General features: G+C 33.5%; 1 protein-coding gene across 3 annotated transcripts in view; it reads left to right on the forward strand.

The window, feature by feature from the left end:
• CEP120 (centrosomal protein 120) overlaps positions 1-26,331 on the forward strand; it is a 55,022-nt gene extending 28,691 nt beyond the window's left edge. For all 3 annotated transcript variants that reach the window (XM_079793200.1, XM_079793201.1, XM_079793202.1), the window contains 8 exons: positions 2-154; positions 686-775; positions 892-984; positions 2,137-2,298; positions 4,847-4,969; positions 9,766-9,864; positions 22,051-22,196; positions 24,495-26,331. In XM_079793200.1, coding sequence (XP_079649326.1) covers positions 2-154; positions 686-775; positions 892-984; positions 2,137-2,298; positions 4,847-4,969; positions 9,766-9,864; positions 22,051-22,196; positions 24,495-24,729 — 1,101 coding nt within the window. In that variant the 3' untranslated portion in view covers positions 24,730-26,331. The remainder of the gene's footprint in view (position 1; positions 155-685; positions 776-891; positions 985-2,136; positions 2,299-4,846; positions 4,970-9,765; positions 9,865-22,050; positions 22,197-24,494) is intronic.
• The last annotated feature ends 212 nt before the right edge of the window (positions 26,332-26,543 follow it).

Genomic DNA, 26,543 nt, shown 5'->3' on the forward strand with positions numbered 1-26,543 from the left:
GGGTTTAACTGCTGTACAACAGAACTCATCTTCTCTTCCTCCCGCACCTTGTCCTTCAGAAGTCCAGACAGAGCCTCGTGAAACCTTAGAATACAAAGCAGCACTTGAGCTAGAAATGTGGAAAGAGAGGCAAGAAGACATTTTTGAAAATCAGGTTACTTTTTAAACGTTATTTTAAGCCTCTATTTTTATCTACTTAGTATGTTTTTCCTTCTCCATACTAGGCTTTTACTATGTTCCATGGTCCCTTACCAGTCCCTTTGAATATCAAAAATACTTTACGCTTAAAGAAAAATTGAGACTAAGAAAACAACAATAAAAACACCCAGAATCCACTCAGAAGGATTACCTCAACTTTGTCTATGATCTTAAGCAAATTAGAACTGAAGGTTACAGCTCAGAGATTGACTTGAAGGTTTCTTTTCATTCCGGTCCTCATTTAGTATACCTTCCTGGAACATGGAATTATCAGTCTCTAAACAAGAGAGTTAGAAAATACAGCTTACCATGTACTCCCCTGAATTATATGGGTACTACTTGCCTCAGGCATCTTTAAAAAAATAAAAATAAAATAGAACACCTGAAATAAACATATCTGTGATCATTTAATTTTTAACTGAAAACAACTGATTTATTTACTTGAAATATTTAGGATTTTTCTCTGACTTTATTTTTCCTTTTGTAGCTAAAGCAGAAAGAACTAGCTCATATGCAAGCTCTTGCAGAGGAATGGAAGAAAAGGGATCGAGAGAGAGAATCACTAGTAAAGAAAAAGGTATAGAAATTTAAGAGGGGAAGGAATAAAGTTAATGATAGTGTCTTGTGTATGTAGTTTTGAAATTGTGTGTTTTGAGTTTGGGAAAAAAGATAAGGTAGCTTTTATTATTTTAGGTGGCTGAATATACTCTTCTGGAAGGAAAACTTCAAAAAACCCTAATTGATTTAGAGAAGAGAGAGCACCAGCTGGCCATTACAGAATCAGAGGTACTATATTTGTCTATCAAATACCTTATTTCACGGAATCCATGTTAGGTTAATACCATTCATTCCTTTTTAAAAAAGATATTTTTATTGATTTTAGAGAAGAGGGGCGAGGAAGAGATAGAAATATCTATGCGAGAGAAGCATTAATCAGCTGCCTCCTGCATGCCCCCCACAACTCAGGCATATGCCCTGACTAGCAATCAATCCAGTTACCTCTTGGTGCATGGGTCGACACTCAACCACTGAGCAACATAGGCGGGGCTTCATTTCTTTTTTCTTTGTACTTATATAAAAATCACATAGAAATTGTCTTCCAGATATTATGGAGAAAACTCTTCAACTGGGTAAAGAATGTTTTATGTTTTAGAAGGTGAGGAATAGAAAGTGCTTATTCAGCCAGTTTGGTTGACTTCTGCAATAGTGGAGATATTTGGTTAACTTCCCCATTATGTAAACTTTAAATGGATAATTACCCTACCTAGAGAAGAGAGAAAATATAGTATAGGTTCAGGGGTCTAGAATCATGATTTTTTTTTTTCAGTAAGAAGGAAATATCCTACATTCTTGCCCATTAAAGATTAGATCCAAAAACCAATGAGTACTAGGCTTAGTTAACATTTTTGTTAGGTCCTATTAAATTTTACCCTAAATACTTTTTTAAATTGTTGTAAAAGTTGTTTCAAAATAATTAAAATACTTCCACATTAAATTTATATACTCCTTCCCTACCCAAATTTGTTTCTTAAAGTTTTCTCAACATATCACCCTAACCTTATCTTTATCCATATTCTGGGATTTGACTTAGATGTTTAAACCTAAATAAAATAAAATGTATATTTGTTCCTAATACTTAGAACCTGTTATCTTCTGTGTGAATGGGTGGAAAGTAAAACATTTCTAAAAGAAGAAAAGGAATTTGGGTGTATTTGCTTACATATTAAAATGGGTTTATTTAAATGGGAATTTTAAGTGATTAGGGCATTTTCAGTTGAATTTATAGAGGTCATACATAGATTTTTGTATATTAGAATTAAATGATTGAAAATAATGTAAGTATTCTGAACATTTGACTATATATATGGATAATAGAATATTGAACAGTATAATGTAGCTCATAATAGGCCAACCTCTAAAAGATGCACTTGTTTTAAGCTTCAACGAGAAAGAAGGGAACTGAAATCAGAACGTGAACAGAACCTGCAAGAACTTCAGAACTCTATGCGTAGGGCCAAGGAAGATTGTGTTCACCAAGTAGAACTGGAAAGGTTAAAGATCAAGCAGCTGGAAGAGGACAAACACCGACTTCAGCAGCAGGTTGGATGAAATACCTGTCATCTCTTTACACTTAAGAGTTTATTTGCATCTAGAAATAATTGATATAGTTCACTAAAATGTTATAAAAACTCGCAGTAATTTGGATGATTAATATTTATTGCAGAGCTTCAAATATACTTTAAGTTGGATCTTCTTTTCCTAAGTCAAAGCTAAGGACCATATTGGAATAATTTTTCTTCCCTTATAATTATTTGCATGAAATTGTACTATATTTCAGATAAATCTCAGCTTAAAATTATTTTCTGATAAATCTCCTTTTAGCAAACATGTATAAACTTCATATAACTGGACTGAATTCAGCTAAGAATCAAATTTCATGAGAGAATTGTCTCTGCTTTCCATTTCCTCACCTATACTCACCTCACACAACCCATCCCCATTGCTCCAACCAGCCAGTTGTCAAAGAGGTCACTACATTCAGTGGGCATTTTTCATTCATTATCTTACTCAGACTTATTGACAACATCAACACTGTTGTCCTTGTTTTCCTTTACTTTTCTGGCCATTGCTCAGGCTCCTTTGCAGGCTTATTTTCTTTAGTAAATGTTAGACCTCCTTCAAGTGCAAAACTTACTTTGTACTAAACAATCTTGTTAATGTCCATGGGAACGGAGACAATCTGTACCTCTTGGACTTTCACATTTATATCCCAGACCTTTCCTTTGCACTTAGACCAATAAATTTAACTGCTTTTTTGATATCTCTAATTGGATGTCTAAAGTCATTTGAAACCCAATATGATCCTCCCATCCATGCCTGAGCTTTCTGTAAAGTCAAGCATGTCAAACTCGTAGGATATGCTTGCTGTAAGTGTTCTTTATTTCTGTTCTTCCTGTTGCAACCAGAGTGATATTTTTAACATTTGGGAATCATGACACCCTCCTGTAAAACCTTTCAATGTCACCTCACTGCTCAGAATGGTTACCTTGTCCTACAAGCCCCTGCATAGCCTGGAAGCAGCCTCTCTCTCTCACCTTTGCCCTGTACTCTCCAGCCACACTGGTCTCCCCTCAGGTGCTCAAGCATGCTTAGCTTCACCATAGGATATCTGTGTGTGCTACTTATTCTGGGCCTAGTGAACTACACTCATCCTTCAATTTTCAGCTGAAGCATCAATTACTCAGGGAGCAGGGACAATTTCCCTAAGTTTTTGTTATATATTTTCATAGGATATTATTCTCTCATTCTTTTTCTTTATGACATGTTAGTGCAGTTTTGTTCTTTTCATTAGTGTGATAAGTCAATCAGTGTCAGATTGTTAACTCCATAAAACTGTTTTGATTTATAATCTGTATACCTAGAGCCCAGCTAGTCTTTATCGAATTATTAAGGCTTAATAAATATTTGCTTAAAAAAAAAAGAGAGAGAATCAAGCTGTTAAATGTTAAATATTAAGCTTATCTTTCTTGAAAAATTTCATTGTAGATTAGATATGTATGATGAATGCCTCCAAATTCTTCAGTAAATTCTGACATGAAGAATAGCTTCCATAGCAGTTCAGGTCACATTATTTAGTGGTTGTAAATATGAATGTGATTGTTATTATGGAGATCTCTTTTAAGATAAAGTTGCAGAAGTAGGCAGTCATGATGGGATTCACCAACTGCTTTTCCCACTTGTCGGGAAGATTCAGCCTCTAGAACCAATGCTCCTGACGTGTTCATCACCAGCGGAGTTCTGGTCTCCACCTTGTCCCAGACTGCTCTAATGAGCTTATGGGAAGAACTGGTATTTTAGAAGAATAACCCAGGGAACTCTTATAACATAATCTAAAGACCTGGGGGAGAACGGAGGGGATTGCAGAAATTTCTGAGATGCCCATGTTGCTGAGCTCATGACTATAAACATGTTATATTTTCTCTGTATGAAAACAAACTTCTTAGGCCCTTACTCTGAAGCAGCTTACATGTATTATATGTATAATTCTAACTAGACAGGTAGAAGGGATTGATAGTAGTTACCAGAACTCAAAAAAATCAATGTAGTTTATGGACCATTTAGCAAAGGAAAAAAAGCCCACTATGCCTAATAGCTTATTGCTTTACAACCTGATTGTAACCACAATAATTGTGTATGATAATGTCCCTGAATGGTAGGAAAAAAATATAACTATGAAGGGGTTGGGTCAAATAATCTTTAAATTACCTTAAGTTGTAATAGTGTTTGAATTATGAAATTCATATAGTATCTAATTTTAAGAACAATAAATACTGTATTTAAATTAAACTTTTCATTGATAATAATTGGCTATATCTGTAATCTTACACGTAACATCTTAAGTGTCAGTATTTTTATAAGGTAATTTAACAAAAATGGTCTCATGATACTGGTTTTATAAGAAATTCTGTACTCTTAAAAAGTTTTTGTATATTGTCAGTCAGTTGATTTACTAAATTTTTAGGATTACTAGAGATCTTTGTACTGTAAACATGTTTAGAATAAGAAAAAAAATGAGATTGTTGAATTCTGTAATATTAGACTTTACATATATTTTTTTAAATGGCTGTAATACTTTTTTTTAATACAGCTTAATGATGCTGAAAATAAGTATAAGATTTTGGAAAAAGAGTTCCAGCAGTTCAAGGATCAGCAAAGCAACAAACCAGAAATCCGCCTACAGTCTGAAATAAGCCTTCTCACCTTGGAAAAGGTACCCATGTCAATTTATACCCACTTAACTAGTCCTAATGATCAACTTATGAAGTCAGTGATGACACTTACATATACAATGTAACATTTCACTGAAGTATTCTGATGTTTCCCTGGTTCTAGTGTCTTTCATTAAAAGTATAACCAGATGCCTATATTAAATGGCCTAGAGTGATTTCTGGTTTTTTGGCAGGATGCTGATTGATCTAATTGATTTTTCATTAACCAGCAAAGATGTGTACTATTTATGACACCATGCTATTATGAATGATTAAAAAATGTTCAGGATAGAGTCAAGTAAGTTACAAAAGGAAACAAGGAACTTACCCAAATAATTATAGTGAAAGGCAAATGGTAGCAAGTGTCATCTCACTTTCTCTTAATAAATGCTATGACTGCAAAAGGAAAACCAAATCAATTCTGCAATTTACACATTAAGTAAAACAAAGAAATGAAAAGGAACCCAAAGGATAGGTGAAATTTTAAATAGGTAAATATGTGGGTCAGGGTATTCCAAGGAGAGGTATTGTACTGAGGTTAAAAAGTCTGTTGCATACTTGGAAAATAGTTTGACTAGAACCTAGAGTTTAATCAGTATAGTAGTGGTTTCAAAATAAAAACAAGACTGATAAGAAAATGCGGGAAGACCCTAGATGCTAAGGTAAAGAATTTGTATTTTATCTGTAAATAGAAGTCAGAGATTATGCTCAAATTTGTAAAATTAGCTTAATAAATATTAATAGAAATGAATTTTAATGAACTTTTGGTGGAAGTTGTAGAGAATTCTGATTTTAGACATACTACGTTTGAGATGTTAGCAGACTAAGTGGAGAAATTCACTAAAAATGAGAAAATATGGTAGGAAGAGAAATGGGTTAGACATACAGAATTGGGAGTCATTTGAATAAAGTAACATCCTTAGAATTAGATGAATTGTTCAAGGAGCATTTAGTAAGGAAAACTGAAAATATAACTTACAGGGAAAGTTCAGCTTCATAGACAAAAAGCAGGAGTCAGGGGAAGAAGGCTAACATGATTTAGAGAAGTAATAAATGCAGTCTAGTGTGGCACCCAAAAAGTTTTTAAAATGAGGAAGTAAAAGTAATCTCTAATGAATGGAAGGAAAGTCAAGAATGGTTGAGGAAAGGTCATGGGTTTGACAGTTTAAGTCACTACCTTTTAATAAGCCAAATTACAGAGTGTTAAATGTGTCATTGAAAAAAATGAGCCCACGGGACTGCCAATGTTGAGAAAAGCTTATGGATAAGAAATTAATAGCAAGGAGAAACTGATGGTTGTTAGTCTTTGAAAAAGAAACACCAAGAGGCAAAAAGCATGAATGTCTAGAAAATGTGGAGCTAGGAATAAGTGTGGTAAAGAAAATCTTTTGAAGTGTTGTAACTGGTTTCTTCTAGTGGTTCTGCAGCCTATCAGTTGCTTTGCTCTTCTTGGTTTCTCTTCTTACCCCACATCTACTTAATTGCAAAGTCTTGTTGGTCCTGCTTTTTTACATAGATAGGCAATTTCATTTCTCCATTTTTGGCCTTCTCATTTCTCTACCAATGAACTTGAATCCAGTTAGCCATTTCCCACCCCTATTATGAAAAAACAAGTATTAAAGTATTTCTGTGTTTATAAATATGAATTCTGTGGTACTTACCAGAGATATTTGAAGCACTCAGATAGTATCTCATCAATTCTCTCAAGCTGTTAAGTAGATGTCAAAGAATATTTCCATTTTACTTGGGGAAATTCAGAGACCAAATATCTCAAAATTGGAGAACCGTTAACTTTTTATCTTTTCTGAATAGACTAGATAATATCTGCTATATAAATAAATTTAAGTGATTTTTAAAATTCCTTCTTCCAACTACACTTCTACCAAAAAAGTAAAGATCACTAAGCATTAAAAATATAAACAGCACCATGAATTTGAGAGAGGGGGAAAAATGCATAATTGCACTGCCTCTATATCAGACCTAATGATTTCATTCAGCATGTTTCATTGCCTAGTAAAACAAGGTTGCTCCCCTGCCCCGCCTCCCCGCTGTTTTGAAAGTTCTTTGTAAATTTTTTTGGGGCCAGAAGAGGGCAGAATTTTATTTCTTAAATAGTAACAAAGACATAAAAGTACAAAAAGGAAGATATAGTGAAAAGTATCTGATTAAGTCTATAATCTTGTGATTATATCTGAGAGCTTTTTTTCTTTTGTGATTACCCATTCTCTTCAGTATAACACAGATTTTCCCATTTTGACTGAAATGGCCTAAAAATAAAGTAAGATACAGTTTTACTACATTCAATTCTTGATTCCCTTTATTATGTAAGAAGTGAGTATGATTTGCTTTTAGCTAGGAAATGTCTTTTAGATTGCTTAAAAATAATAGGCACTTTTAAAAATAACAGGAAAGCATTATAATTCAGTAGGAGATACATAAGTTGAAGGTAAAATTTAAGAATATTTGATGAGTATCTACTGTGTCTTTACCCCTTAGGACAAAGGGGAAAATGAGAGAAAAGAAAAAAAGCTTGTAATATAATTGGAGAAATGGCTCAGAGGGCCTTAAACAAACGTGTATAATAAAATACCAGGGAATGTAATAGAAACGCTTTGCAGTTCAGAAAAGAGAAATTATTTAGTGTTCAGAATACAGTAATTTTAAGAAAGCTCTGGGTCAAGGTAGTATTTGAACTTAACCTGAAGTTTAAGTTAGCAGAGAAGAAAAAGACTTGATAGGCTTAGTAAGTAATTTGGGCAAAGAGAAGGGGTGTATAGGGGACCCCAACCTGGTGGTTGGAGTAAAGAATTTCCTGTTGAGGAATACCAAGAAAGTAGGTTGAGCAAGTAGGATGGAAATGCTATTTTGGAGTGCCTTGAAACCTAGCAGAAGAGTTTAGGCTCAATACTGTGGGCAAGAAGTAGCTATTGTAGATTATTTAGTAGAGAGTGAATTGATCTAATAGTGGTTTGCAAGATTTGTGAATAGATTTGAGGCCGAGGAGACAAGAGAAGAGCCTGAGCTAAGGAAATGGCAGTAGGAATATAAAAGAATAAAGCTGGAAAAATTTTAAGGGAGAAATCTATATGACATATCAGTGCAAATGCTTCCCCAAGCCTCAAATCTACTCTCAATAAGGGCCCTTAACTTGTGTGCATTTTTCTGGGACTTGGGTCCATCTATTTAGAATTACAGAAGCATCTGTGTTCTTAAAAAGTTTCTAATCATTGATTTGGTTAGGAATAAATCAGAAAAGCGAGGTTTGTGTCTCAGATTTGCTAGCTATAGTCTTTTTTTTTGTTAAGAATAAAGAAATTATATGTATTGACTATACATGTGTTTTAAATTAGTTTGAATAACTATGCAAATGTGAATTATTTTGATAATCATGGCAAAACCAATGTAACCTACCCAGACAGCTTTTTCTGATGGAGTCAGTCATAAGTAATCCCTCTAGGTTCATCGCTGTCCTAACCCTCAGCCTTGGGCCCACCTAAGACCTATGGACATGATCACTTTTATTGCTGAAGGCTACTTTTTTACCTCACAGCTATAAAATGATTTTTCCTATTCTTGTGACATATGTCCTTGTTAAATTACCAACTAATATGTATAAATCTTTAGGTGTAAGTGGAAGAGATCATCTTTGACAATCTTAGCATATTATTCAATTTAAGAGGCATGAGTCTAGTTGTGAAATGTCAACACATTTAAATCCAAGCACTAGGGATTTGTAAAGCAGAAAAGACCTTGACTCCATTAAGTCGTATATTACTGCAGAGAATGTTCTGGGCTCTTGTGAAGGGAATTTGGCAATCTGCTTTTCCTTTCATTTTATTTTCATGAGTTTTCTGAAGTTTGAATTTTTGGGTAGTGTCTTTAGTTTTATTTTTCTGCAAAACATTAGGAATTGTGAGTATGGGAAAAAGTCGACTTCATATAAAAAAATTAGACCAGTTTAGAGTAACAGTATTTTACTCTAATTCAGGCCCATTATTACATTATCACTTAACTAGTAAAACTGTCTGTTGGCTACATCAATTTGTTTGGTACTTGGGTTGAAACACTGAGAGAGGACATTCCAAAACATAGCCAAGTTGGCTTCAGTTCATGCACAACAGATTGCCTGCTGCAAGTATAAATAACCTTATTTTTTTAATTGAATCACTTTCATGTTTTTCTTTATATATTTGAGGAAAAATAGAAAATAAATGTTAGATAAGTGTTACTAGGCGCATTATTTGTCTTTCATTTGGTTTATTTTATCATTCTTAAAATATTTTTTTACTTTGTCCTCTTCCTTAGTAAACTGCATTCTATGATTTTTTCCAAAATATAGTTATAAAAGAATCTAATAGCTTTCTTTGTTATAAGACAAAATTCCACATAATGAAAGGCCTCCAAAAGGAATAATTTGTTTTCTAAGATTTAGAGTACCAAGTAAATTGAAATGCTAACAGAACCGCTTTTTGTTAAAAAAAAAAAAAAGAGTATTTTTCATCCTATCTTTATGCAATATACATGTTTTAAATACATTTATAGTAACTGTCTGGAGGTTAAGACTAATTCAGTTCCTTTTAGTATAGGCTGTTAGGCAGTAAAAATACGACTATATTTTAAACAAGAAAATGTTCATGTGCCATAATATTTATAGTAAATTATATAACAGTTTTAGATGATGTCGTATGTTACACTACATAAACTCTTTTCTTAAGCCAGACTCTTTGTATATATTATCTTTCAGTGATTGTACACAGTGGTATAGTGTTTCACTTGATATGATTTTAATCACTGTTAGGTTGAACTTGAAAGAAAGTTGGAATCTGCAACTAAATCTAAACTGCATTACAAGCAGCAATGGGGACGAGCTTTGAAAGAACTTGCCAGACTTAAACAGGTATGTAGTTTATAACTAATGATGGATTATTCTTTTTATGTCTTTTTCCCTTGATTCTTTACAAGTTTGCATATTTGGCAATACCTGTTATGTCAGATAAATGTCTGCATTTGAATCTCCAGTGCTATTTTTGAGATTGGGGCTTTGTGTGTGTGTGTGTGTGTGTGTTATATAAGATCTTCCTTTTTTTTAATTAAAAATTGAAACTTTTAGGCTATTTTCTTTAATTGCCAACTATCCTCTTTCTCAGAAGAAATTGGATAATTTATTTTACTTATACAACTACCATTCTTTTCTTCAGTATTAATTTCTTTCTATTGCGAGTACGTTTGAGGGGAGAAATTTCAGGATAACTTAAATTGAACATGTTCTCAAATTTAAGAACATATTTTAAATGTTATTCCTAGGAAGACACAAGTAACTTATTCAATTAAGGAAGGAATCACAGGGAATATTTGCATAATTTTATGAGTTTAAAAGTGATAGTTTCCTGAATTTTTATGTTTTTTTCCCCTTCCTGTTGCTAGATAGCATATGCTATTAGCTTCATGAGAAATATATCTTAACTTTAGGTATAATTTCTTCAGATGATTAAGATCAAATAAATCATTAGCAAGATTTTTTTTAATCTACTTTGACCTAAAACTCATAAGCTAAAGCTAACCATTATTGATCCTTATAAGTTTTGCTTTTCTTTAGTGTGTCAGTTTCATTCTAAATGAAATTTGATAAAGAAGGTCTTTCAGATTTACATGTCTCCATAAACATCAAATGCTATTAAATATCTTTGTGATGTTGTACTAAATGTTACCACCTTCTTCTCATGTACTAAACTGCATGAGAATAAATAAATAAAATTATGCTAACATAGCTTGTAGGTGAGTTGCGATTATAAGTATAAAATAATATATTAGTCCTCCCTTAATCATGGGGGCTACATTCCAAGACCCCTAGTGAATGCCTGAAGCCACAGATAGCACTGAGCCCTATATACAGGGATGGGCAAAAATAGGTTTATAGTTGTTAATATGGAAAATAATATAATAATAATATAAGAATAAGCTTTCTGTTTTGCATATTCACAACTGTAAACCTATTTTTGCCCACCCCTGTATACTATTTTTTCCCTATACCTCCATGCCTATGATAAAGTTTAATTTACAAATTAGGCATAGTAAGAGATTAACAGCAATAACTAATAAAATAGAACACTTATAACAATATACTGTAATAAAAGTTATGTGAATGTGGTCTCTCTCAAAATATCTTATTGTATTTTATTCACTTTGTGGTGATGTGAGAAGATACAGTGCCTATGTGATGAGAGGAAATGAGGTGAATGAATAGGTACTATGCTATAGTATTAGGATTACTTGAACACAAGACTGCAATACCACAACTGTTGACCTGATAACTAAGTGACTAGTGAGTGGGTAGTATATACAGTGTGATATGCTAGACAAAGGGATGATTCACGTACTGGGTGAAGTAGGGTTAGGACAGATGGGATTTCATCACACTACTCAGAATGGAGGGCAATTTAAAATGTATGAATTGTGGTGTGTGTTTTTTCTGGAATTTTCCATTTAATGTTTTTGGACCCTAACCATGAATAACTGAAACCACTGAAAACAAAACCGCAGAGAAGGGAGGGACTACTATATTAACAATAGTAAATTTTTATATGTTCACAAAACTGAGGATAGATGAGTGAATAATATTTTGTACTGAGAGTCTCCTATATTCAAGGCACTGCCCTAGATTTATAGACATAAATAAAACAAAAGTCTTTCCCTCGGGGAACTTACAATTTAGTAATAGGGAAGAAAACTATAAATATAACATTTGCTGCCTAATATTAGGAGCCCTTAAAAAAGCCATACAGAGTACGTCTATTTAATGGGACTTAGAAAAGGTGTCATAGAAGAGAAGATATTTGAGATGGCCTCTAGGGAACTGGTTGTGATTTAGGAATGTAGCAGGTTGGAGATGGGGGTGTTATAAATACAATGGCTAGAATGATTATAACAGACACGAATTCAGTATGCTAGACTCTACTTGGAGATCAGAGGAGGGCCATTTTAGAGGTCATTTAGGAAGTAAGGACTGGAACTTAAGTGGTAGCAGTGGGAACAGGATGAGAGATTCTTTTAAAAGATACATTTTGGTAGATTCTGTGTAGCACAATAATCTACCAATCTACTGTTGTAGAGCAACAATCTACTCTGATTGGGCTGCAGAGTATCGTCAATGTGGTTATTAAGACAAAGAATTGATGGTGGGAAAGGGATAAGACTTGCAAGTCTGGACATTTTAATTTTTACAAAAAAATTCAGCAAACAGAATTGTGAATCTGATGTTGGGAGGGTGATTGGGCTTAAAAACAGATTAAAGAATCTTTTGCAAAGGTGATTGCTTTGACTGATGGCATTTAGAATTCTTATGTTTAAGAAAGAGAAAGGGAAACTGGTAAAGGAAATAACTAGAGAAAAAGAGGAGGATAATTACAATGATACTGATAGAGCAGTTAGCATTAAATTTAGTCTCATTATATGCTAGGTGTTGTGCTTCATGTCTTTTCATTTCATCGTAATCAAGATAGGATTGGAACCATTTGACCAGAGTCCAGGTTTGAGTTTTTTCCCCTTTATAATGTTATGGCTTCATTCCATAGAAGCCAAATAATGAACAAATTCCCAGGAGAAGAAAGTGAGCTGTGGAAGACATTAGAGATTGCTGACAGAATATTTATGCAGAAGAAGTCATGATTTGGCATATCCTAGCCAAATGGTATTGTTGGCTATTAGATAAACTAGTTCTGATAATGAGAATTAGAGAAGAAGCTAATATACAGTCATGATGCCAAGATATTTAGGTTATACATAGTATAATAGGGAGAAGTCTGTGGAGTTAGGAGCAAGGAGATAATGTGATGAGAATAAATGTTAAAAATAACAGAATACACATTCTATCAGAGGAAGCATATATAGTAGTTTAGAATAAGGCTTTGGAGTCAAGAGAGCTGGGTTGTGTCTTGGCTTTACCTCTTAACTACTTCTGCAACTTGGATAATTTAACTTCTCTGATTGGTCTTCTTGTTTGTTCAGTAAAATTTTTCCTCACAGTTGTTCTGAGAATTAAATAGTGGATTTAAAAGCATTTAATACAATGTTTGGTAAGTAGTACGTGCTCAATAAATGATAATTGTTGAAAGGAGATGAGCCATAAAGCTATTGTGTAGTGTTCTTGGTTTTAGTTGATGGGCACATAATTTAGATGGTAGTTTTGGATATTGATGAATAGAACAAATATTGGAGATATTTTTGACTAGCTGTTCAAAGAAATGATGGGCACCAAGAGTTTTAAAATTTTAAGTTTAGAGAACAGGAGGATTTTATATAGTAACTAGAGGCCTGATGCACGAAAATTCATGCAAGAGTAGGCCTTCCTTCCTCAGGCTGCCGGCACCGACTCCCCTCTGGCACCCGGGACCTGGGCTTCCCTCCTTCAGCCGCCCGCAGGCACCTGGGACCCGGGCTGGCTTCCTTCCAGCCCCAGCTTTGTCAGGAAGGACGTCCAGAATGATGTCCAGTCTAATTAGTATATTACCCTTTTATTATTATAGATAGCAGTAAGCAAGTCGGGTAGGATATACTGGTAGTTTGAATAGTAAGGAAGTCAGATAGGATATAGTTTGAATAATAACTACTTTGTATTTGGATGGTAGTTTTAATCGATGTTCTGTAGAAAATTGCACAGAAGGAAAAATAATACCCACATGTAAGGATTAAATATGCAGATATTCAAGAGTCAATAGGTATGCTCCCTAAAGTTGGGGTATAGAGAGATGAGAGTGCATTGAGTCTAAAGAAACATCTATAGTTATTTCATTTGTTCATCCTTTCATTCACTTAGCAAGTACTTATTGAGAGCCTAGTCTGTACCTTGCACACTGGTAGATGCTCTAGATACAGCAGTTTTCTCCCCTGGGAACTTCATGTTCATCTAATATTTAACAAGAATATAACAGGTTGGTGAGAAATGCAAAGGAAGTTAAAATATTAGAAAAACAAGAAGACAACTGCTTGTTCTATTTTGTCACTCAAGCCTAAGGAAGAAATGTTTCAAAGACAATGTTTCAAGTATCACTATTAAATTTGAAATATTTCAAGTTGTAAAATAGAGAGTAGATGGGGAAGATATGGGACATAGTGCCTTTTATTGAAGAAGTTGCAGAGTGAAGGAGAAGAACCTAATGTAATGATAATTGTAAGGCATTACCAAAACTAGTAATGAAAAGATTGAAACGTGTCAGTTGCTGATTAGAGCATCTCCTTTATAGAAATGAGTAATCAATAATTATTGAAAGAGTAATTTCATCAGTGTCATGTTTCTTATTAAGAAATATCCATGCAAGACCTTTTTACTTTGAGTAAGCTGATTAAGTTATGTTCATATGTGTATATTGACAAATGGCATTGTTTTCACTGAGGTAGTTTTTAAAATAAAAGAAAATAAACAATGTTCTGAATAGAATCCTTCAAGTTCATGGCTTTTTGTTAGTGTTACACTGAGCTTCCTTTAAAAGTAGATTCAGAATAAAATGTGTCCACCTAATTAACCCTCCTTACTAACATGCATCCTGATATATTTACAATCTTCATCATTTCCTATTTACTCTATTTTCTGCCCTCTTGCCTAAAAACCATTGAAAAAGTAATTTAGCTATTTTTTTCTAATAATAGGATCACAAAATTTCAGATGCCTCCTTTCTCTTGAGTTATTGTAAGAGTATTAAGAAGAAAACAATGTTAAATTAGTGGTTCAACTCTAAACTTGTACTTCATGAAAACAAATAGTCTCATTATTTGAGTGCAGTGATCTTTATTACAGACCAATTCTATTCCTTGTCCCACAAACTTTCTGCTTTAGAAACAACTCTGTAAACAGATTTCAGCTTCACTGGGAATCATTGATGTTCTACAGACCACATTTGAGATGCAATACTTGAAGAAGAAATGTAATAGACCTTGAGATTACCATAGTGAATTGTGCTCTGCCACAAACTGTTTTTGGAAGGTTAAAATTAATAACTTTACCAAATAGGCACGATTCATATATGTGAAAATTACTTCAATTTTTTTCTAAAATGTTTTATTAAAAACATTATGGTGTTTGAATGTAAAATTGAATTCTCTGCTTTTGTTCAGAGACTTGTTTGTGCAACTTTTTGTTTAAATTGGATTAGTACCATGTTAATTTTACATTGCCTCTGGTGAATAGCCACGGGACTATAATCTCTGCCAGTAATTTGTCACAGCAAAATCCTCTGGAGGGCCATACAAAACATTTGTGTAGAACAGATTAGACAGCAAAAGCCATATCTTATATTGTTAATAAATGTTAATGACAAAACCCAGCTGGTAAAGCTTGGAAATAAGATCTAATGCTTAGTGCCTATTGCCAGAAAAATGTTTAAACAGAGATTTCCATTACTCAAAGGTGATCTAGTGTAGTCAGTCTGTGAATTAAAAAATCATAATCTTCTAATTATTTAGAAAAAAATATATTTTCTTCAGATTCACAATTTTAAAGTCTGTGTTTCCAAGTTGTAAACTTTTTTTTTTTGTAAATGTGTGACAGCTGTAAAATATAAGTAAATGTCACATAAAATGGTTCATAACTTAGAAAACAAGAAAGTGATACACATACATTCTGGATTTGATACCTCTGGTATACTGTGTAACACTGACTAAGAAGTTCTAGTTGTGAGATATTTAAGGGGTAACTTCGTTTTCTTTTTTCTGCCACCTCCATGAAGATATAGTACAGAAATATTTTTAAACCAAAACAAATGCTTAAATTGTACTTAAAATATTCAAATTAAGATTAACCCTTTACTCCTTTGGTACAGGACTAAGAACTAAGATATTGGGTTACTCCTTTGGTACAGGACTAAGAACTAAGATATTGGGTAGGATGTGCGTCCCTTACCATATTTGTGCACAGTAGATCTGTTTAAAACTAAGCTGATATATTTAGTTAAAACAACACAGACTTCATTGGCTAACATCAGCACTATCTTGTCCAGCCTCCTGCTTATCCACTCAGAGTAATTAATTTGATTAATTTATAAGTAATTTAGCCAAGGATAGGATGTAAATCTTTGTTTAAGAAAACAGTTGGAGGTCCAAGTCTTGGTTAAAAACTGTGTCTTGAAACCATCCAGGCCCTCCTCCTGACTTGTCAGCTCTGGGTTATTTTCAGAAAACTTTACTTGAGTTCCTTAGTTTAGTTGTAAGCTTTTTTCCCACAGACTTACATGGTATGTGTGAGTGGGAGAGTATGTAGTGGCCACTTTTTAGCCGCTGTTTAGTCTAGTGTATGTATGTTTACATCTCCTCTCTGGATTTATAGGCAGCCAAGGCAAAATAAAGATTATACTCACTTGATTGAGGAGCCTTTAACCCAGAGCACCTGGCAGCAGAGAGGATTTCTTTCACTAACCTCTAATTTTTGTGTGTGCATGTGTGATTATTTTAAATGCTGGATCCTTGATTAAAAATTCAAGGTTTTTCTTACGTTTTTAGAATTAAAATGTTTCAAGTTTTATAAAGCTAAAATTTTATAAAGGAACCTAAAAATAAATAATCAACTTTTTATTATTTTTTTCTGCTTGCAAATTTGACAGCACCATATAACATAGAAAATAAAAATCACCAGTAACCTTACCCCTCCTCAGCTAGGTATAACAATTTGGTGTACTTTTCCTAATGAAATATATTGTACATTCCAAAAAGGAACAAAAGATTCTTATACAACACCCACCTCCTAGGTTAAGAAATAGAGCATTATCAATGCTTTGGAAGCCTGTGTACCTTTCTCAACTGCATCCTTTCCTAAGGTAGTTACTTTTCTGAATTTGGTATTTATTGTGGGTCCCTTACCATATTTTCTTTATAATTTTATAAGATATATTTAAAGTATTGGTAAATAGCACTATTCATTTTTGTATATTTTTATCTTTTATATCCATGAGATCATTCTACTGTGACCACCAAGACTCAGAATTGTTTGTGATTTAGCTTTTTTGATGCAAGTAGTAACTATAGTTAATTTATTGCTTTATAAAACTTGAACATATGAATATACCACAATTTATTTATCCAGTCTTCTCTCAGACATATTTTTCCCAAGTTTTATTTTAATAAGACAACACAAAAATTTTGGACATGTAGAAACATGTAAGAATTTCTGTAGTGTTTATATCTAAAAGTAGAATTTTTGTTAGTAGGGTTTGCTCATCTCAACTCCTACTCTAAATATTGTCAAATTATTTTCTAAAGTGGTTGTGTAAATCTGCAGTTCCCAAGAGTGGTGTATAATCGTTGTTATTCTTCACACCATGTCCAATGGCTGTTTAGATGTATTAATTTTTTCCAGTTTGGTGAGTGTGAAAATAGTATGTTGTGGCTTAAATTTTCATTTCCCTGACTTTGAGCATCTTTTCATATGTTTATTAACCAATTACATGTCCTTATTGTGGAGTGCTTTTTTATGGCTTTTGCTCAAAATAAAATCAATCAATAGGTAATCTGGATTTTGGCATCACCAGATACAAAGTTTGAAATAACTACTATCACTATGTTCTAGAAAGTAGATGATGACAGAAAAATGTATTAATGAAGTGGAATCTTTTGAATCGTGTAGAAATTCTGGAACTGAAAAGTATTGTGAGTGAAATGTAAGAATTCAGTAGATGAATTGAGAGCAGATTGGGCATAGTAGAAGCAAGGATGTGTAAACTTGAGCAGAAATGAGGGGGAAAAAGGAAAATACAGCAAAAAACATATGGGATAGAGTATATGAGACTGACTACCTTTTGTGTAACTATAGACCCTTGTCTTAGTCCACATGGGCTGCTATAACAAAATACCACAGACTCCATAGCTTATGAACAAAAATTTGTTTCTTACTCTTCTGAAGGCTGAAACTCTGAGATCAGGTACACACCTTGTCAGGTTCTATGTCTGGTGAGGGTCTGCTTCCCAGTTCCATTTATGTGTCTTCATCTTTTTACTGTGTCTTCATATGGCAAAAGGAGCTAGGGAGCTTTGTCAGACCTATTTTATAAGGACATTAATCTCACTCATAAGGGCTAGCCTTCATGACCTAAGCACTTTCCAAAGGCCCCATCCCCTGACAACATCATGTTGGGAATTAGATTTCAACCTAAGAATTTTGGGAAGATGCAAATATTCAGCCTATAGCAACACTTAAGAGAAAATAGAAAATGGGGGAGGGAAGCAATATTTGAAGAGATACTGGCTGAGAAATCTATAAAAGTGAAAAAGATACCAAGTCTTAAGACTATCAATGAACTCTCAGCAGGAGAGTTCAAAGTAAATCATATCTTGGATGCATCACAGTAAAATTGTCAAAAAGCTAAGAAAATCTTAAAAAGCTGTAGGGGTGGAGGGAGACATTATCTTCATAGGAGCAGCAATAAGACCGACAGATAACTTTTCAACAAAAGTGAAGGAATTCATAAGACAGTGGAAAAACAGTCATAAAGTACTGAAAGAAAATAACTACCAACCTAAAATTCTGTACCCAGTGAAAATGTTTTTCATAATGAAATAGACATAAGACATGAGATTTAATGAAAGCTGTGCTTAGGGGACATTTGTAACCTCAAGTTCACTTAGGAAATAAGAAAAGCATAAAGTTTTCTCTAAATATCCCTTTCAAACAGTCAGTGAAGGAAATTAGAAGACAGAAAATAATCAAGACAAGTAGAACTTAATGAAATAGTAGGAAAATGTACAACAAAATAAACAAAGCCAAAAGTTGGGTTTTTTTTTGGAAGGAACCTCTCCCTTAGCAAAAAGTGTTCAAGGACAAAAAGAGAATAATTACTAGGTCCTAATACCAGGAATAAAAGAGGGGGACTGGGCTACACATTCTTCAGACATTTAAAGAGATAAGAGGATGGTCCAAAAATTTTTATGTCAATTTGAAAAAACAGAACTTACAAAATGGACACAAGAAGAAACAGAAAATATAAGTAGTTATATAGTTATCAGAGAAATTAAAACTAGTGAAAAAACCTTCACACAAAGAAGTCTTCAGACCCAGATGGCTTCACATTTGAATTTTAGTAAACATTTTATAAATAACACTAATCTTATACAAACTGTTTTGGAAATTAGGAAGAGAGAACACCTCTTTCTCTCTCTCTCTCTCTCTCTCTCTCTCTCTCTCTCTCTCTCTCTTAATGAGACCAGCATAACCTTGATCCCCAAACCTGATAAGGGTATTATAAGAACAAAAAAAATGACCAGTCTCAAGAACATAGATATAAAACTTGTAAATATCACAATCACCTTTATTTATTAAACAAAGGCAAAGTTGGGTATTTACCACCTTTAAAGGGGAGGACAATTAAGTAATCATATAAAAATGTAGAAAAAGTCAATGTCTATTCATAATAACAATTCTTAGCAAACTAAAAATGTAAAGGAAATTTCTTAATCTAATAAAGGATATTTACATAAAACCTATCTTTTTTTAATTTATTTTTTTCTTTATTAAGGTATTACATATGTGTCCTTATCCCCCCATTACCCCCCACCTCCCTGCTCATGCCCTCACCCCCTAGTGTCTGTGTCCATTGGTTATGCTTATATGCATGCATACAAGTCCTTTCATGATCTCTCCCCCTTCCCCCCACCCTCCCCTGCCTTCCGTCTGAGGTTTGACGGTCTGATCAATGCTTCTCTGTCTCTGGATCTGTTTTTGTTCATCAGTTTATGTTGTTCATTATATTTCACAAATGAGTGAGATCATGTGATATTTATCTTTCTTCAACTAAATTAAGGAAAGTGTTTCCTTGAGATCAGGAATGAGAGAAAGATGCCCTCTATCACCATTTCTTAGCAACACTGTACTAGAGGTTCTAGCCAGTGTAATAAGGCAAGAGAAAGAAAGGGTGCATCGTTGCAAAGGAAAAAGTAAAACTGCCACTATTTGCAGATGACATTGTTATATACTCAGAAAACCAAATGTCTACATAAGACCTACCAGAATTAATGAATTTAGTAAGTTTGTTGGAAACAAGGTCCATATGAAAAGAACAATTTCAGTTCTCTATACTAGGCACAATTAGAGAAGAAAATTTTTTAAAACTCTTCCATAGCATCTTAAAACACAAATATTACCCTTAGTTTATAGAAAAGGATAAAGTATTAAGCAAAATTAAAGAAGACCTAAATAATGGGAGAGGTAATAAACCATGTTCACTGATTAAAGAATCAATGGTTTTGGCCAAATTGATCTGTAGATTCAGCATAATCAAATCCCAGCAGGACCTTTTTTTTTTTTTTCAGCCCTAGAAACATATTTATATGAACATGCAGGAGTCAAGAATAACTAAGAATTTTGAAGAATAGCCAAAGAGAGAAGACTTTTTCAGATATCAAGATTTATTATTATATGAGTTATAGTAACAGACAGTGTACTCTTAATGCAAGGATAGAGAAATAAATCAGGTTGCAGGGTCCAGAAACAAACCTATACATATAACCGACAGAGGTGACATACGGCAGGTGATATTGCCAAGCAAGGGGTGTCATTTAGTAAATATTGCTAGGTCAATTTGAGCTCTATATGGGTAGAAGAAGAATCTTGATCTTACACCACACACAAAACCAACTGCATATGAATTACTGATCTAAATGAAGCCTTAAAAGGGTAACATAAGAGTATTTTCAAGACTGAGGCAGGCAAAAACTTGGACATAGAGGCACTAGCCAAAAAAGAATAGATATATTTGGGCTGTATTAAAATTAAGTCAAAAATACCATTACAGCAGTGAAAAGGCAAGACAAAGACTAGTGGAAAATACCTGGAATTTAAATAAGTGACAAAGGACTTATCTAGTATACAGGGTGGGACAAAAGTAGGTTTACAGTTGTAAGTATGGGACATAAGAGTTTATTCTTATATCATTTATTAGTTATTGTACTATTTCCCATACAAACAGCCTATTCTCCCCCCACCCTGTACATAAAGAACTACAAACATATTAAGATGGATAGCAAAGTAGAGCAAAGTACCAAATGGTTGAACAGGAACTTTATAAAAGAAGATGCCATTAAATGCCAAAGGCCATATGCCATTAAAAATATTAAAACATGTTCCACCTCAGTTGTCTTTGAAAAAATGCAAAATAAAATTACAATGAGATAAATTTAAAAACAATGTTAAGTGAAAGAAGCCAGACATAAAATGGTACATACTGTCCAATTCTATTTATATAAGTTCAAAGCAGTCAAAATTTGTGGTGTTAGAAAATAGCGTAGTGGTTATGTTTGGGAAAGGCTGGAAACGGGGACATCTGAAATTCTGATAATTTTTTGTTTCTTATCTGGATGGTGGGTTGAGTGGTTCATTTTAATCAATAAATGTTTACTTTGACATATACCTATTGGCCTACCACTCCCATTTTGGGGTTGTATCCTAAAGAAAGAAAAGCACCCATCCCTAAAAAATATATAGAAATATTTGTTAGTGATACTAGATGATAGGGTGTTTTATTGCAGCATTGCTTACTGTACTAAAAGTCTGTTATTGAGAGAGTGGTTGAAAAAATCATGGAGTATTCATTCTGTGGAATGTTACACATGTATTTTAAAGAAATTGTGTCAAATGCATAGGTTTTTGTATGAGCCTGGAGAAAAGAGTGAAAAGGAATATTGTTACCTAAGAGAGGAGTGGAATTAGTGACAGTTACTGAATTTTTCTTGGTACATCTTTGTATAATTAACCATTTGTTAGATGCTGCTCTTGCCACTGATCCTTGTAGCAGTTTATCGTGTTGTCAGCAGACTCTTTCTTGCCTTCAACTTCTTTTATCTTATGCTATTCAGCTAACTTCATTGATTGGGCCTGTAAAGATTATGGCTTATAACAAAGAGAAGTAATGGAAAGAGGTGTTGTTGTTTTTTGTTTTTGTTTTTAAAGAAAAACAAACAAACCTGGTCATTTCTGGATAATATGTGTGTCATAGAATTGGCAGTGTGTGGCTATATCATGGGTACCGTCAAATAGGATTATAATCACAAGTCAAAGTCATATGAAGTATATTTATTCCTAATATTTGTGATCTGGCTTGTTTCTTTCCAGCGGGAGCAAGAAAGTCAAATGGCTCGTCTTAAAAAACAGCAAGAAGAATTGGAACAGATGAGACTACGTTACTTGGCTTCTGAGGAAAAAGATACAGTAAAAACTGAGCGACAAGAATTGTTGGATATAAGAAATGAATTAAACAGGTATAGTAACTAGAACATTACATTGCTTTTTCATACAAAAGGAAATTTCTAATAGGACAGCCTTTTAATTGGTCATTGGTCCAGGGGAATTATGTCAGGTTTTTCAATAAAGTAGATCATCTATAATAATAAAAGCGTAATATGCTAATTAGACTGGACATCCTTCCGGACAACCTTCTGGACAAAGCTGGGGCTACCAGGGAAGCCCGGGTCCCAGTGCCAGAGGGAAGCCAGTGCCAGCAGCCGGGGGGAGGAAGGCCTACTCTTGCATGAATTTTGTGCAATGGGCCTCTAGTATACTATAAAATGTAGCTGATTTGTACAATAGAAAACTTAGGCCAAAGACCATTGTTACACTCAAAATTTTTGTCATGAATGTAGCTATACTAAATCTATTGAGCTTTTTCATTTACATTGATAGCATTGGTGTCTTAATTTTTATTTTTGTGTGACTGCTTTGGGATCATTGCTACTATTTCAAGGTAATTGATTATACTGAATTCTTAATTACAAAAAGTATATGACATTTCAGATTTATAGTATTAATGTAAGTAATAGCTCTTATTTATTGAGCCCTAACCATATGGCAGCAGCTATTTTAAATGCCTCACATGCCTGTCTCATTTTCTTTGATCTTTAAAGTAACTTTCTGAGAAAGATATTATCCCCATTCTAGAGAGTAGGACACCCAAGAATTAAAGAAAGTTAAGTACCCTTTCCAAGGTCACACAGCTAGTAAATCATTGGAGCCAGAGGTCAAATCTGATTCCAGAGGTTGTATTTTTAAATAATATGTTGCACTGCTCTTCTCTGTGAGGCCTGCTCATCTGAGTTAGAATTTCAGTAGTGTTTCTGTTAGAAAAGTCATCTTTAGGAAGCAGCAGAAGAACAAATTATAATCTTTTTGGAGGTGAGTTTGGGGGAAGACTTTTTAACTTAGTTTTTCAAGAGATAGTATTTTTGTTTCAGGAAAGCATACTGTCTTAGCTTGGGGTGCCATACAGTACCACAGATTGAGTGGCTTAAACAACAGTAATGTATTGTCTCAGAGTTCTGGAGGACAGAGTTCAAGGTCAGCATGCCAGCATGGTTGTTTTCTGGTGAGGACTCTCTTCCTGCTTTGTAAGCAACTGCTTTCCCACTGTCCTCACATGGTGAGAAGAGAGTGAGCAAGCTCTGTGGTGCTTCTTCTCACAGCGGCACTAATCCCATCATGAGGTCCCCATCATCATGATCTCATCTAAACCTAATCATCCTGATCATCTTCCAAAGTCAGAGACCATCACATTGGGGAATAGGGCTTGGCATATTAATTTGGGGGAATACAATTGAGTTCATTTGATGAAATATCCCATGACATCTCCATGATGCGGGGAAAACTCAGTCCTATATTAGGTAGGTTTAGAGCTGAATTAAATAGCTACATTTAGTATATTAATGTATAAGTATCAGTTGGAAAAGGTCAAGGTCTACAGTGCCATGCTATAAGGCTTTTTAACTCAGAACATGAACCTGGCCTTTACAGATTGTGCCATCACAAACATTATTTGAAGATATCTGTAAAAGTTAAAATGTACATGCCCTTTGAACCAGGCATTTGCATCTATAGAATTTCACTTCCCATAGTAATTAGTGAAATAAACTTTATAACAGTAAGGACTTTTCTTCTGATTCATTGCAGTATCCCCCAAAACCAGCACTGTTTGGTACATATAAAAGTTTTCTTGAGTGAATTTAGAAGGAAATGTTATGTCAGAATAGTAATAATATCAGAGGTTTTACAACCTAAAAGTCAACAATAAAGGATGATTAAATAATGGGGCATCTAAATGATGGGATGTTATGAAGCCATTTAGAAGAACACTTAATGATGCCCTGGCAAAAACATTCATTATATTAGTGAGAGGAAAAAAAAGTGTACAGCACTGCATGTAATATTAATTTTTCAGAAAAATATGTATTTAAAATATATATGCATTTTTTTATTGAAAAAGAAAATTACTCAGATTGGTTATCTCTGGATAAGATTATGATGGTTTTCTTCTTTTTAACATTTCCAAAATTCCTACAGTTTTCATGTATTTTATAATTAGAAAAACAAGTATTGTTTTTAAAACTGTCTTTTATAAGTGTGCTAACTCTGACTTGCCAAGTGTAACACTGGTTTTCATTTTCTTCCTGAAAATATTACTAAAAATGTGTTTTACCATTAAATCATTTTGTTTTAAATGGCATTGTTAAGAAAACCAAAACAATATTTGTTGCCTACTAGAGTAGTGTTTGTTCTTGACTTCTCAGGTTAAGGCAACAAGAACAAAAACAGTGCCAGGATTCCAGAGAGATTGCAAGTGGAAAAGTGGATGGTCCACATGGCAATGCCCTGGAAGAAGGTTTGGATGATTATTTGACTCGCCTAATAGAAGAGAGGGATACTTTGATGAGGACGGGTGTGTATAATCACGAGGATCGAATAATAAGTGAACTTGACCGACAGATCAGAGAGGTTTTGGCAAAAAGCAATACCAGTAATTAATAACATTTGGAAAATCTTTATAGACTTCAGGTCTAAATTTTAATTTCATTGTGAAACCCTTAAATGAAGGGCAAAATGGATGTTTTAAGATGCAATTTTCAGTTTTTTATAAGCAAAAATTGGATATGCTATTGTATAGTATTTATTTGATTTTATTTACTTTGTGCTACCTCTCCCATTTTGGTTTTATTTATAATTGCATTTTATATACTCATTTTAAATGCCTTTTCAGTGTTCCTTGTAATTTATAATTTCATGGCCGAATTTCAAAACAGCTTTTCATTAAATTTGTCCTGGGAGAAATGACTATAGTAATTTCCAGTTATATAACTTTTCATATTGAGCCAAAAGAGTACATGTTGCACTTTAAAAATGTGTCCTATTCATTTTGAATATAGATATCTTAATTGTTTAGACCAATTGCAAATGTAAACTATTTTATTTAACTCATTTAGATGTCCTATCTTTTTTACTTCTAACATTAGCAAGTGACTAGTTTGAAAACAGAAAACAGGATAAATGCAAAGAAGCCATATGGTAATACTGAGAGACAAGTTAGTCGTTTATTTAAAGTTTATACAGATTAAACTTGTTTCAAGCCCTATTGAATTTTCAAATTTTCAATGTGCTCTTAACTTTTAAGAATATGAAGTAGCAGCTTAATAAGGTCTTTGTCAGCCTCTTGCTCAAGATTGCATCATTTACTTTTGTTGAAAATAGAGATTTCTTTTTATTTTCCAGTAATAGTAAGACTAGTTAACTTTGTAATATAGAAATAGATACTTTTTAAAAAAGACTGTAGCTGGGAAAGTAGAATGAAAAAAAATTTTTTTCTCCCTATAATTTTAATCAGTCTTTTTAAAAAGTACATGAGATTAAATCATTGGATTTATGTAGTGCCATGTCTGTATAAACTTAAGAATTCCTTTACATCATATTCTTCAGAGCACTTCCCTCATCCTTTTAAAGGGTACTGAAAAGTCTTATTAGAAAATTCCCAATTTGGTGAGTCTTTAAATATATGTAGTTTGAAATTTCTGATTCCCAAATATAATAAATTTAAGTATGTACTTCAGGTGGGATATATACTATTTACTGATAACTTCTATAAAAGCAGAATAGGCCATTTGGTACACTAAATTAATTTTCTGTTGCTTTCCAAGGAGGTATGTTTCTTGTTTGGGAAATTAAAGTCCCCGCATGCATTATATGTTTTTATTTTTCTTTATTAACAAAGTATTAATCTAAAAACAACCCAGCAGTAAATAACAGAGAAAGAAATTACTGAATGAGAAAATAATGAATATGTGAATCATAACAAGAATTTGAAACATTAATTATGGTTAGGCATTATCTCATCGAATTTCGTGCCACGTTAATTGAACAGAGTATTCTTTTTGTTTCGGAAGGTTTTGGGTAAAATATAGTGACAGCCTTCAATTGCGTGGTGTACTGTGTGTGACTCTTCTCAAACACTAGAGGGGGCCTTAGATTTAAAGAAACAAAAAGGACTTTTCTAAAATGGATCTGTGGTTTATTTTGCCTGCTGTAAAGCTATCTTTTGGCTATGTATTTTAATAAATAAAATGGTAATTGTATGCATGTTTGAGTTCCTGAGCAGTCTGTTACTTTTGTTCTAAATCGAGTGGGCCAGTGCTTGACACATCCCCTATCAAGTCATTTTGTATCTTTGGTCTGTAAGTGCTTACATTGTATATGCCTTTCTCTCTCTCTCTCTCTCTCTCTCTCTCTCTCTCTCTCTCTCTCTCTCTCTCTCTTTTATTGTTTGAAGTATTACAAATAGTGGTACATAT

The sequence above is a fragment of the Cnephaeus nilssonii genome, assembly GCF_951640355.1.
Source record: "Cnephaeus nilssonii genome assembly, chromosome: 2".
NCBI lineage: Eukaryota > Metazoa > Chordata > Mammalia > Chiroptera > Vespertilionidae > Cnephaeus > Cnephaeus nilssonii.